This window comes from Balaenoptera musculus, chromosome 6 (genome assembly GCF_009873245.2).
Source record: "Balaenoptera musculus isolate JJ_BM4_2016_0621 chromosome 6, mBalMus1.pri.v3, whole genome shotgun sequence".
Taxonomy (NCBI): domain Eukaryota; kingdom Metazoa; phylum Chordata; class Mammalia; order Artiodactyla; family Balaenopteridae; genus Balaenoptera; species Balaenoptera musculus.
In genome coordinates this window covers 107,698,857-107,712,940 of record NC_045790.1, presented here as the reverse complement: position 1 = coordinate 107,712,940, position 14,084 = coordinate 107,698,857, and the positions used below count along the sequence as shown (strand labels likewise).

The 14,084-nt window shown below is 48.8% G+C and overlaps 1 protein-coding gene across 5 annotated transcripts in view; it reads right to left on the bottom strand.

The window, feature by feature from the left end:
* RALGPS1 (Ral GEF with PH domain and SH3 binding motif 1) overlaps positions 1 to 14,084 on the bottom strand; it is a 287,071-nt gene that overhangs the window by 243,708 nt on the left and 29,279 nt on the right. For all 5 annotated transcript variants that reach the window (XM_036854415.1, XM_036854412.1, XM_036854416.1 and 2 more), the window contains exon 2: positions 1,113 to 1,234. In XM_036854415.1, coding sequence (XP_036710310.1) covers positions 1,113 to 1,169 — 57 coding nt within the window. In that variant the 5' untranslated portion in view covers positions 1,170 to 1,234. The remainder of the gene's footprint in view (positions 1 to 1,112; positions 1,235 to 14,084) is intronic.

The window sequence follows — 14,084 nt, the reverse complement described above, 5'->3', positions numbered from 1 at the left end:
TATGGTACATATGTGTGTTTGCACACATATGTGTATGTATACATATATACACAGATGGAGGCTAAAAAAGAAAGAAGTTTTACTCTAGACGGAGTGTAAACTGCAAATGGAAAGTGAAGTCTGATTCCTCCAGTTACCAGACAGAGTCCATTCCTGGAATTTCAGGTTTTATAACTTTCCTGTAACACTCCATTGCACCTGCCCCAAACATACACACTCATACAAGGGGCCTTATTTAATCAAAAGTTGCCCCAAATACATTCAGTGGTAGCGGTGGAGGTGGTGGTGGTGATGACGACGCAGTAACTTTATTTAAACCTATATTGGCGCCATCTGGGAATTTTAACAGGTACCCACAAGTCTGCTTTCAGAACCAGAGATCAAACTAAGGAATTTTTTTAAAGGGTTATAAGAAATGGATTGGTTCCTGTGAATTCTAGCTGATTGCAGGGGATCATTTCAAAAGCCCAGCTTGACCATGAGGGCCTTGTGAGTTCAGACCACGGAGCGCCCCCTTGTCCGTTTGTCACAGGAGCCCAGCGTTATGCATCTGACATGGTGGCCTCCCCAGGCCTCAGATGACACCCCCTCCCCCGGCTGCCTCTGTTCTATTACTGAACTTGGAAAGCAAACTCCCAAACCCCCAGGGCAGGGGCCCGAGCCCAGGCCACTCTCGACCACCAGCCCTTACAGCCATTTCCTCCTGGGCAAGGTAAATAGGAACACGGGGCCAGCTGGAAGCATTTCTGTCTGACTTCATTCCAGAATCTGTGACCTATTTATAATCAGCCACGGCTTTGCTTGGGAAAGGTCTGATCTCTTCTTGCCACCAAAATGGAATGTGGCACTTGCTACGACTGGACTAGGCAGGTATTTATTTTTCTTTCAAGAGAACGACTTCAGAAAACACACTGATCCTCAGGGCTGACTGCCTCCCAAATCTCACGCCTGGCATGGCTGGTCGGGAGGGCTAAGAATGGTGGCATTCATGGAGGCCTGCAGCCCCCGGGCCGAGACTCAGGGGGCCTGGGTCAGCTGCAAGGAGCCCTGGCCCACCCATCCCACCCACGGCCCTGGCCCCGGCCCCGGCCCCGGCCCCGCAGCCCCAGTACCTGTGGAGTGGCAGAGGTGACCAACACGCTAGCCATCAGACCATTCCTCTTGTACATAGTCTCCGGGCCACAGGGAGCTTCAGGACAGCCTCTGTCGGTGACATAACCTGTCTGGAGAAGTCCTGCAAGGCAAAGGGACTCATAAAAACCATCCTTCAAACCCAAGCTAATCCCACCCTGGGAGAGAGTTGTGCTGGACTTGAGCTGGTGACCCCAGAGGAGACCTTCAAAGAAAGGTTACAAGCTGGTGGCCTCAGGCTAAATATGGCCCACAGATGTAGTCAGTTAGGCTTGTACAGGTTTTAGTATTTTTTAAATTAATTACCAACATTTAAAAATTGGAAGGTTTCACACAGAATTCTGGATTTGTGACTCTTCTGGCAGCACAGGGCCCCATTCCTGCATGACGGTCATCAGCTGGGCTGGGCAGCGCTGCCCCTTGTACTGGTGCACTTACCGGAGCAAGTGCCTTTCAGACCCCGTCTGGCCTGTACAGCCACTTGGGGACCTGCCTAGCTCCTGCAGACACTAGAGTTTGTGACCTTTGTTTTAAAAAGAAGGCAGATGAAGAAGACAAACTGAATCTACCGTGTTTCCCTGTGCACCACACCATTCCATCAATAATAATAATATGGATACTAGCTAAGACTCAGAGAGTTCTCGCCACGTGCCATGCACCTTACTTACAGCAACTCCTCTAATGCTCACAACAGTCCTTGGTAGGTCCTGTTATGACCTCCATATTCCAGGTGGGGAATTTGAGGCACAGAGAAGTTAAGTAACTCGTGCTTTGGTGTCTTTGCTCATGCCGTCCCACCAAACCATCATTATTCAGGACCTGGCTCAAATGTCAAATGTCATTTCCCCTGGTTATCGCACCTGGACCACTCAAACGAGAACCAGTGCTCTCATACCAACGTGTACATGCCCCTAGGAGGGCATTTATCACATCACTGAACATCAGAGCACTGTAGCCACCACCAGCTTTTCCCCAGGAAAGCGATCAGGATGTAATGGGGGAAGGAAAGCAGAAGGCAAAGGGACCAGCTGGAAGCCAACTGCAATTATCAGGCAAGAGACAAGGGTCCTCTGAGCTAAAGTGGCAGCAGTGACACCAAAGAGAAGGACACAGACTGAGAGACGGTAAGGACAGAAATGCAACAGAAACTGATGCGGGGGGGAAGCAGAACCAGCTGAGGATGCATGGCTTCTCGCTCGAGGTACCAGAGGCACAGCAACTTTGGAGAACAGTTTGGCAGTTTCTTAAAAAGTTAAACATCAACTTACCAAATGACCCCGCAATTCTACACCTAGGTAACTATCTTTAAAATAAATGAAAACATATGTCCACACAAAAACATGCACACGAATTTATTCATCTTAGCCAAAAGCTGGAAACTAAGTGCCCACCAACTGGGGAACAGATAGACAATGTGATATATCCATACAATGGAATACTACTCAGCAATAAAAAGAAATGGAACACTGATACAAAGTATAACATGAATAAACCTCAAAAACATCATGCTAAGTGAAAGAAGTCACACAAAGGACTGTACAATATGAGGCCATTCTTCTGAAATGTCCAAAAAGCCAAATTCATAGAGGGGGGGAGCACATCAATGAGAGGCTGGGGTGGAGGCAGGACTGACGGCAAATGAGCACAAAGGCTTTTTCTGGGGTGGTGGAAATGTGCTAAAACTGGATATGGTGATGGTTACACAGCCCCAGAAATCCACAAAGCCATAGGACTGTACACTTGGAATGAGTGCATTTTACAGTGGGTAAATTAACCGCAGCAAATGCAGCAGCCACCAGGTGTCTCATGATGGTGACCTGAACGTACACATTTAACTCCCCCCTTCCACAACCCTTTGAAATAATCAAAGACATGTTAAAATATTAAAAACAAATTGTATTAGCACATGATGACAGACAATGGTTATTAATAAGCAAAAACACTTTCAGGATTTCCAGGGGCAGAAGAGATGGGCCTCACCAGTCCTTCCCATCAGGAAACTTACACAAGCGTCTTAGATAGCCCCATCCACCAGAGGGCAGACAGCAGAAGCAAGAAGAACTACAATCCTGCAGCCTGTGGAACAAAAACCACATTCACAGAAAGATAGACAAGATGAAAAGGCAGAGGGCTATGTACCAGATGAAGGAACAAGATAAAACCCCAGAAAAACAACTAAATGAAGTGGAGATAGGCAACCTTCCAGAAAAAGAATTCAGAATAATGATAGTGAAGATGATCCAGGACCTCGGAAAAAGAATGGAGGCAAAGATCAAGAAGATGCAAGAAATGTTTAACAAAGACCTAGAAGAAGTAAAGAACAAACAAACAGAGATGAACGATACAATAACTGAAGTGAAAACTACACTAGAAGGACTCAATAGCAGAATAACTGAGGCAGAAGAACGGATAAGTGACCTGGAAGACAGAATGGTGGAATTCACTGCTGTGGAACAGAATAAAGAAAAAAGAATAAAAAGAAATGAAGACAGCCTAAGAGGCCTCTGGGACAACATTAAACGCAACAACATTCACATTATAGGGGTCCCAGAAGGAGAAGAGAGAGAGAAAGGACCCAAGAAAATATATGAAGAGATTATAGTCGAAAACTTCCCTAACATGGGAAAGGAAATAGCCGCCCAAGTCCAGGAAGCACAGCGAGTCCCATACAGGATAAACCCAAGGAGAAACACGCCAAGACACATAGTAATCAAATTGGCAAAAATTAAAGACAAAGAAAGATTACTGAAAGCAGCAAGAGAAAAATGACAAATAACATACAAGGGAACTCCCATAAGGTTAACAGCTGATTTCTCAGCAGAAACTCTACAAGCCAGAAGGCAGTGGCATGATATACTTAAAGTGATGAAAGGGAAGAACCTACAACCAAGATTACTCTACCCGGCAAGGATCTCATTCAGATTTGATGAAGAAATCAAAAGCTTGACAGACAAGCAAAAGCTAAGAGAATTCAGCACCACCAAACCAGCTCTACAACAAATGCTAAAGGAACTTCTCTAAGTGGGAAACACAAGAGAAGAAAAGGACCTACAAAAACAAACCCAAAACAATTAAGGAAATGGTCATAGGAACATACATATCGATAATTACCTTAAACGTGAATGGATTAAATGCTCCAACCAAAAGACACAGGCTTGCTGAATGGATACAAAAGCAAGACCCATATATATGCTGTCAACAAGAGACCCACACTTCAGACCTAGGGATACATACAGACTGAAAGTGAGGGGATGGAAAAAGATATTCCATGCAAATGGAAATCAAAAGAAAGCTGGAGTAGCAATACTCATATCAGATAAAATAGACTTTAAAATAAAGAATGTTACAAGAGACAAGGAAGGACACTACATAACGATCAAGGGATCAATCCAAGAAGAAGATATAATAATTGTAAATATTTATGCACCCAACATCGGAGCACCTCAATACATAAGGCAACTGCTAACAGCTATAAAAGAGGAAATCGACAGTAACACAGTAATAGTGGGGGACTTTAACACCTCACTTACACCAATGGACAGATCATCCAAAATGAAAATAAATAAGGAAACAGAAGCTTTAAATGACACAATAGACCAGATAGATTTAATTGATATTTATAGGACATTCCACCCAAAAACAGCAGATTACACTTTCTTCTCAAGTGCGCATGGAACATTCTCCAGGATAGATCACATCTTGGGTCACAAATCAAGCCTCAGTAAATTTAAGAAAATTGAAATCATATCAAGCATCTTTTCTGACCACAATGCTATGAGATTAGAAATGAATTACAGGGGAAAAAAAACATAAAAAAAACACAAACACATGGAGGCTAAACAATACGTTACTAAATAACCAAGAGATCACTGAAGAAATCAAAGAGGAAACCAAAAAATACCTAGAGACAAATGACAATGAAAACACGATGATCCAAAACCTATGGGATGCAGCAAAAGCAGTTCTAAGAGGGAAGTTTATAGCTATACAAGCCTACCTCAAGAAACAAGAAAAATCTCAAATAAACAATCTAACCTTACACCTAAAGGAACTAGAGAAAGAAGAACAAACAAAACCCAAAGTTAGCAGAAGGAAAGAAATCATAAAGATCAGAGCAGAAATAAATGAAAGAGAAACAAAGAAAACAATAGCAAAGATCAGTAAAACTAAAAGCTGGTTGTTTGAGAAGATAAATAAAATTGATAAACCATTAGCCAGACTCATCAAGAAAAAGAGGGAGAGGACTCAAATCAATAAAATTAGCAATGAAAAAGGAGAAGTTACAACAGACACTGCAGAAATACAAAGCATCCTAAAAGACTACTACAAGCAACTCTATGCCAATAAAATGGACAACCTGGAAGAAAGGGACAAATTCTTAGAAAGGTATAACCTTCCAAGACTGAACCAGGAAGAAATAGAAAATATGAACAGACCAATCACAAGTAATGAAATTGTAACTGTGATTAAAAATCTTCCAACAGGGCTTCCCTGGTGGCGCAGTGGTTGAGAATCTGCCTGCCAATGCAGGGGACACGGGTTCAAGCCCTGGTCTGGGAAGATCCCACATGCCGCGGAGCAACTAGGCCTGTGAGCCATAACTACTGAGCCTGAGCTCCGCAACAAGAGAGGCCGCGATAGTGAGAGGCCCGCGCACCGCGATGAAGAGTGGCCCCTGCTCGCCGCAACTGGAGAAAGCCCTCGCACAGAAACGAAGACCCAACACAGTCAAAAATAAATAAATAAGTAAATAAAATAAAATAAAAAAATCTTCCAACAAACAAAAGTCCAGGACCAGATGGCTTCACAGGTGAATTCTATCAAACATTTAGAGAAGAGCTAATATCCATCCTTCTCAAACTCTTCCAAAAAATTGCAGAGGAAGGAACACTTCCAAACTCATTCTATGAGGCCACCATCACCCTGACACCAAAACCAGACAAAGATACTACAAAAAAAGAAAATTACAGACCAATATCACTGATGAATATAGATGCAAAAATCCTCAACAAAATACTAGCAAACAGAATCCAACAACACATTAAAAGAAAAAAAGAGATGGGCCTGAGGGGAGAGGAGCCAGCCTCTGAAATAGAAGCAACACCTCCTAGGAATCAAGTGGGTGGGACCCTCCAACAGAAACCTCCAAGAAAGCCCAGAGACTTCCAAGTGGGGAATCCAGAAACGGAAGAGTCCAAAGGCAGCTGAGGGGATGAGGCTGCCCGGGCTGTCTCAGACCAGACAAACCAGCTCCCATGGACTGGGGTTGGGGCCGACTCAGCCAGGCTGTGCTGATGGATGGAAGCTGCTCATCCATCTGAACAAAGTGACTCGATCCTAGCCTGACGGAGTCACCATGGGGAGACAGAGTGGGACACAGCCAGCCAACCCTCTTGGGGTGGATCCAACTTGCTCCAGTTCCAGGCTGAGGTGGGCTTTGCTGCTTTCAGGGAGCGCCCAGCACTCTGCAGGGCTCCCCAAGGGGAGCCCAGACGTGGAGCCCAGTCTGCTCGGCCAGGCCCAAACCAGAGGCCATGGCTCTCCCCACTGGCCTGGTAACCAGTCACGCAGCCTTCAGCCTAGGGGCCATGAGTCTCAGACCCTCTTCCATGACCGTAATTTGCTCACTCCCTACTTCCCGTCTGCAGGACGTCGCCAACTTGGCCCATCTCTCCAGCGACCTTTGGTGGTGCACTCGGGGCCCCCACCCCACGCGCACATGGCATGAACAGGGAGTGCTGATGCTGAGTGAGGCGCTGGGCTAAGCACGACATTTTCAGCTCACTTGATCTTCACAACAACCCTGTGAGGCAGAGGCTATTCTGATTCTGGGAAACTGAGGCCCAGAGAGGTGACGTAACTTACTGCTAGTTAAGTGGCAGTACTGGGGAGTCCAAACCCTGGTCAGTGGACACCAGGGCCTGGGCCTCCTCTGAGGGCCCAGGTGAGGACTGAACGAGAAAATGCATGCCAAGTGCCCGGGCCAGGTCAGACACCGAGCAAGCGCTCTGTTAAGGCTATTAATTGCTATTAGTGTTAATTCTAATCCTGCAGTTTCATTCATTTATACCTATTCTTTCTTCCTAAAACAAACAAGTAACTTAAAACGTTAAAGAAAGGACAGCATGGTGCTTTGTGAAACCACGGGCCTCCCCTACTGGGAAGGAGATTTCCAGCTGCGGGCTCCAGGCCCCCAGAGGAGCACAGGCTGAGTCCAGGGGTCCGAGCGGCGTAGGGCTCCTCCTCCATGAGGCCTGAACGGCCCCCCCCACCGCCCCCGGCCCACTCTGGCCCAGCCCACCTAGAGACAAAGTGACAGCCCACCCATGCTACCCATCATGCTTCCTACTGGCGGCCTGAGCTGGAAAGACAGACAGACAGACTGCTTGTTTCCAATGTGACTCCTGCATGTCTCGCCACTAACAAAACAGCCTAATTTATGGGCAGTGACTCTCAGACAAGAGATATTTCACATGCTAAGAAATAAGAGGACCAAGCAGAATGGAACATCCTTTCCAGGGCCCAGAGGAACCCTCACCCATCCACCTGCCGTCCTTGAGGCCCGGCCAAGCCCCAACTCCTCGCCAGGGACCAGACACCCATCAAGGGGGTCAGCCCAGCCCAGGCCCCTCCCTGAGAACCCCTCCCCCACTCCAGGGGAAGGCCCCTGAATATGTGGACCGTGCCTCCCAGGCCGGACTGATTGGACCAGAATGCCCACCTGCTTCTCCAGGAACTCGGACCCTACGGTACCAGTCTCTGCTGGTCAGCCGAACTGAGCACTACACCCTCGGGAGGGGAGGGTGGCCAGATCCTGCCCAGTGCAAGGAGAGTCCCTCCAAGTGGGGAGGCAGCAGATGCGCAGAGAGAAGCTGAAGGGGGAGCCTGTGTCTGAAAGAAAAGGTTCCGAGCCCCGGGGCTCTGTAATAAATGCTTCTTTTTCAGTGTCGGATCATTGGAGTAGATCTCCAAAAGACCTTGACCAAGGCTATTTCCTAAATACCAAGCTCATGCCAAGCCACCATAACCTGACCCTAAAAACACAGGGGGTTCATCCTCACGGGGGAAGACGTGCACCATCCTTTCACTTGTCCATCCATGCATTCGTCAGGCTCCTACTTTGTGCGGACTTTGTTCTAGCCAGGAGTTCCTATCATTTTTGTACCTTGGACCCTTTTGGCCATCTGGTGAAGCCCATGGGCCCCTTCTCACAGAAATGTTTTTAAATGAATAAAATAAAATTATACAGGAAACCAATTACACAGGACTGCTCAGGAAGCCAACTGTATTAAAATTCAGTTATAAAATTATTTTCAAAGTAATTTATAATATAGTAATATATGTATTTCTTCAGGTAAGGAAATATATCTATCTATATATATATATATATAAAATTGCATTAAATAGCAAGATCTATTGGTGGGTCTAATAACTACCATAATTTCAAAGTACTCAAGAACATAAATTTTCTGAGATGCATGCCCACAATTGTTATGTGATATGGAGGTAGCTGTGACTTTTATTGGTGACAAAGTCCCAGGTACTGTAAATATTACTATAATTTATTGTCTACATTAGCAACTGAGGAAGATGCCAAATTTCACTTAGAAGTTAGTGAAAATAAAGATGTTATTTTTTTCCCATCCAAATGCAGGGAAGTCTGGTCAAGGACCCTGTTCCAGGCACAGGGGACACAAAGCGAACAGACCCTGCCCCCAGAGAACTCACATTCCAGCGCAGGAGTTAGAAACCACATGTGAACTCAGATCATGAGGGTCTTCAGGAAATAAAATAGGGTGGAAGACGGTATTTGCCAGGGTGGTCAAGGAAGGACTCTGAAGATGCAGTATTGAGCTAAAGCCCTAGGAAGGAGTCAACCAGAAAAACCAGTGAGAGTGTCCTTTACAGAGGCCACAGCGAGCGCAAAGGGCCTGAGATGCACAGGGGCTCAGCAGGTGTGTGATGGAGAGAGACAGCCACAGCTGGAGCCCAGTCAGTGGGAGGCAGCGGACAGACGGGCTGGGGCCAGAGCATAAAGGGTCTTGCAGGCCACGGTGGGGAGTTTAGGTTTTACCTGGAATGCCTGGGAATGGGTTCTGAGCAGGGGAGTGACATGATCTGATCTCACTGTTTCTGAAGATCACAGTGGCTACTGTGCAGAGAACTCCATGGGAGGCCAAAGATGGGAGCAGCGAAGCCAGCTGGGGGTAAGAGATGCTGACAGCTCGGACTGCTGGCCATGGGGAAAAGAGATGGATTTGGGAGGGGTTCTGGAGGTGAAACAGACAAGACTTGCTGATGGATTGCATGTGACAGGAGAGGAAAAGAGAGGAACTGAGGATAAATGACTCCTACCTTTAGGGCCATTACGAATGGGTAACTGCTCAGCAGTTCATTCATTCATTGGCTCAACACCCATCCACTGAGACCTGGAGGACCAGTTCTGGGGACCAGAGCCAAAGATGACACAGCCCTGCCCTCCAGGGTCCAGCAGTGTAGCGAGGGGGAGAAAATCCCATAGGTAGATACTCACAGGACACGTGGTGTAACAGATCACGGGTTCACCTTGGGCGTCAAAGAAGACATCACTAAGAAGAGCCGTTGAGCTGGTCTTAAAAGGACAAGCGGGAGTGTTTCTAGGCAACGGGGGGTGGGCCACAGGCACTCTGAGCATGAGCAGAAGCCCAGAGGTGTGAAAGCACACCCCCAATGCCAGCGTGCCAGGAGCACAGGGAATAGGTTCCCCTCCTCACCTGCCCCCAGCCCCTGCCCATCCTAGACTAACAGGGGTGCTAATAAGCCAGGCAGGGCTCCCCACGGAGCCAGCTTTAACAGATGGCCCCGATACTACAGCCACAGGAACAGCATCTTGCCTCCTGGTCACTCCCTCAATCCTTCGGTAAACTTGGTGACCCTTTTCCCAAGCCCTGCTCTGTGCAGAGGACTCAGGCCAGCCCTCGAGGAGCTCACACACAGTCTTGATTACTGCTGTCATCACAACAATCTATTAGACACTTACTCTGTTTAAGGCTCTGGCTAAGGATTTACACGCATCAAAAAAAAAACTTCCCTGGGGGCTCAGTGGTTAAGAATCCGCCTGCCAATGCAGGGGACACGGGTTCGAGCCCTGGTCCGGGAAGATCCCACATGCCACGGAGCAACTAAGCCCGTGCGCCACAACTACTGAGCCTGTGCTCTAGAGCCCACGAACCACAACTACTGAGCCCACGTGCCACAACTACTGAAGCCCGCGCACCTACAGCCCGTGCTCCACAACAAGAGAAGCCACCGCAATAAGAAGCCCGCGCACCGCAACGAAGAGTAGCCCCCGCTCACCGCAACTAGAGAAAGCCCGCACGCAGCAACGAAGACCCAACGCAGCTGAAAATAAATAAATAAATAAATTTATTTTTAAAAATTATTTTAAAAAACCATTTTACAGATGAGAAAACTGAGGCTCAGAGAGAGAAACTACACTGTAACTCGGGGATCCATTTTTCACACACCTGCCTGCCCGTACCCCCTGCTGGACAGGGAGGCAGTCTGGCACCAAGGGAAGGGCACCAGCTTGTTAAGTTTGGCCAAAAACCCTGTCTTCCCACCCTTCCTCACCTCTTACACACATACACACGCACACACTCTCATACTAATGCCTCCCTGGAAACCAAAGCACTGCAGGAGGAAAAGATTCTCATGACGTAACTTTGCAAGAACGTGGCAGTTGTATCAGAACCACAGAACCACCCCGTGTCTCTGGTTTCTGTGTGACAGACTCCAGTCTCGTGTGTGGGCTCCTGAAGAGGGGAAGGAAAGTCCCATATGTGATGTTGGTTTCCTTCCAGACTTTCAGAATTCTCCTTCAATGTTTCAGGTTCAGGAAACCAAGGAAATAGCAGGAGACAGTCTGGTGCAGACCACTGTGGAGAAGGCAGAAAAACCACTTTTTCCTAAGCTTGTGGAGGTTGTTTCAAAGAAAATACACACATCCAGGAATGTTCAAGTACAAGAGAGTGATGTCTTCCAAATGCTTCAGACAAGCATAGAGACGGCGCCGAGCCCGTGTCCGAGCCCACCTCCTCGCATGGCCACGCTGCTCTCCACAGGCTCGGTCACAGCTGCTCCACCTTCTGCGTCTGAACAGAAGATGAGGAGACAGAACCAAAGTGGGTTTCTGCCCACAACCAGTTGTTCACTCCACGTCAGGAACAATAAGTGTATGTGTTCTCTCTCCCTCTCTCTCTGGACAGCCACAGCGTGCCCGTTTTGTATTACCAAAAGGCCTCCCCCAGGGTCACAGTCACCCTGAAGCTGGACCACATGCCAGGTGCCCAGGAAAGGTCCCCTTGTGCGGGCTGGCAGTGGCGCTCTCACTATACCCACTCCCGACCCTCTCCAAACTGGCCAAGCCTCCTCCTGGCAAGCAGCAGCGCCTGGCGGCTTTCAAAGCGAGGCCCCGGCCACGTGAGCACATGAGACTTGAGATGCCATCCCTCGGCGCCGTGTTCGCCACGCCCTCCCCCGCCCCTTTCAAGCCACCCACCAGATGCTCGACATCCAACATCTCCCCTCCTCACTGAGGGGCAGATAATGAGCTGAGCGGGCTAGACGGCTGAGGAGGCACCACTGTGTCCAAATGCCCCCCTGGCTGAGCCCCCCCTGGGGGAGAGAAAGCAGCAGTGTTCGGGGAAGAGGGCTGGGTATGGAGTCTGAGGGTCTGCAGATAGACAGAAACAAGAGAAAACTTGTGAAACTGAGCAAACCTGGAGAAAAGGACAAGGAAGGGCATCTTCCTGGAGAAGGGAAGCACCCACGTGCACGGAGCTGACGTAGGGCCGGCACAGACAGGCAGCCACCCGCAAATTCTCGTGACAGCGCTGACCCGGCGCCCCCCACGCCCCACACACTGTGCGCTGAGGCCGGGGAGGCAGAAACCAGCGGCCCATCCGTCCTCAGAAAGTCCAGCCTAGCCATGCCTACTCAGGCCTCCTCTTCTCAAGTAGGAGGGCTTCCAGAATCCTTTACGTAAGAGTAATACCTTCAAAAAGGTATAAAATAAAAAAGGGAAGTCCCCACAATCCCTAGTCCCTGTCCCCAAGGTTACACGTTCACACAGGGCAGGGCAGCACCCGTGCACACAGCCACACACAAGTAGATATACAGACAGACGCAAGTGTGTGCGCGTGTATACATGCAGGCACAGCCTGTGGTTCAACACCTCCCACCCCCCAGAGGTTGACAAGCTACAACCGCAGGCCTGGCAGGAGCTAAGAATAGGACAGTTACAGCAGAGCATGTTCTCAGGCAGGAGAAGGAGCTGGGTACCTCTGTGGCTTAGAAAACAAACCAGGATTTGAATTCTCACCCATCATGGACCTTGAGCCCTGGGCAAGTTGCTTGACCTGGCCAAGCCTCACTTTCTTCATCTGTAAAATGGGGAACACTGCAGTAGCGACCTCACAGGTGGCTGAAGGGATTCACAGGACGGTGCACATTAGAAGCGGCCAGCATGGTACATCATTAATGACAGCTATTATTTGTGTTGACACCCGTCACCACCACTTTCACCCTCCCCGGGGCAGGGGTAAGCAAGGGCAATGCTCTCTTAGCATGAGACCGCAAGAAATCACCTCTAAGTTAAGGTAATAGGAGGAATGTGACTGAAAAATACGCATTTCTCATAAAACTATGAAAGGGTTCCCAAAAGAAAATGAATCCTCTGGTAGGCAGGATAGTTGCATTTTACACCCTCTTTGAAAAGGGCGGCTGGAGCTTCCCCATCCCTCCCCCATGCCCATGTAATTATTCTTGAAATCAAAGCTTCCTCCCTTCCAAGACAAGCCTGCAGAAAACAGGCGGAAGAGAGAAACCCTCACCTGCAGCCACTAGCTGATGAGTAGGACCTGAGTTTTCCACAGGGAGGGGAGGCAGGTTTTAGGAAAATGGGAAACCTAGGGATACGTGTGGGGGAGGGCTTGAAGACAGCTTCTGGAAATGGGGGTGAAAGAGAGAGTGAGAAAATGAGGGTGGCCTGCCTGGGACATCCCAGACACCCAAGGCAGCCCGGGAGCATCCAGACTGGCACACTTCCATTCTGGAAGCCTGGCAGTGACACTTCCCTTTCTGCACGTTAGGGATCGCGAAAGCCAGACCAGGGACCCAGCGCCTCACTCCCTCTCCCCGACTCCGCACAGCCCCCATCAGCCACCCACTTAATCTTAATTACCGTCCAGGGGACATTTGCTCTGGGGAAAGGCAGGCAGTGTCACCTGCAACTGGAAGAGCGGAGGTGCCTGTGTCTTCGTGGACAGCCACCGGCAGGGATAAGCCCTCTCTGGGGGACACACCGCGTCTCACCACCTCCAAACTGACCCGAGCCTCTGCACAGCAGGACGGCCTCCTAAGCAGTGTCCCTGCCACACCCCTGCCTCCTCATGGTTTATTCTCGACACAAACAGAGTGATCCTTTGAAAACATAAATCAAAAACTTGTAGGACATACACAAAAAGAGTGAATTTTCCTGTATGCAGAGCATACATACCCAGCTGGAGGAAAACAGGCTGCATCCCAGATCTTCCTCCAGAAGGAAGCTGGAGAAATACCCTGATGGATAAGAGAAGACGACTCCGCCTGAGTAGCGACCTTATTATACAGAAGCCGGCAGCAGGAAGAGGAGAAAGTATTCAGCCAGTGGCCTGAGACACCGTAGAACCCTTCAGAATGGAGCTGGGGACAGCCCTGAGATCTGGCAGCAAGAGTGCCGTGGGCACCTAGGACGGTACCTGGGGGCCCGGCAAAGTCTCTCAGATGAGACGCTTTGACTCTACAGGTAGGTGAAGCAGAAGCACAAAAGCCAGGCCATGAATTTCATCCAGTGAGGACCTGGCGAGACCCTCTGGGCAGACTGGGGAGTGTCACAGCCTGGAGGACACTGATGAGACTCGACAACTAAATGC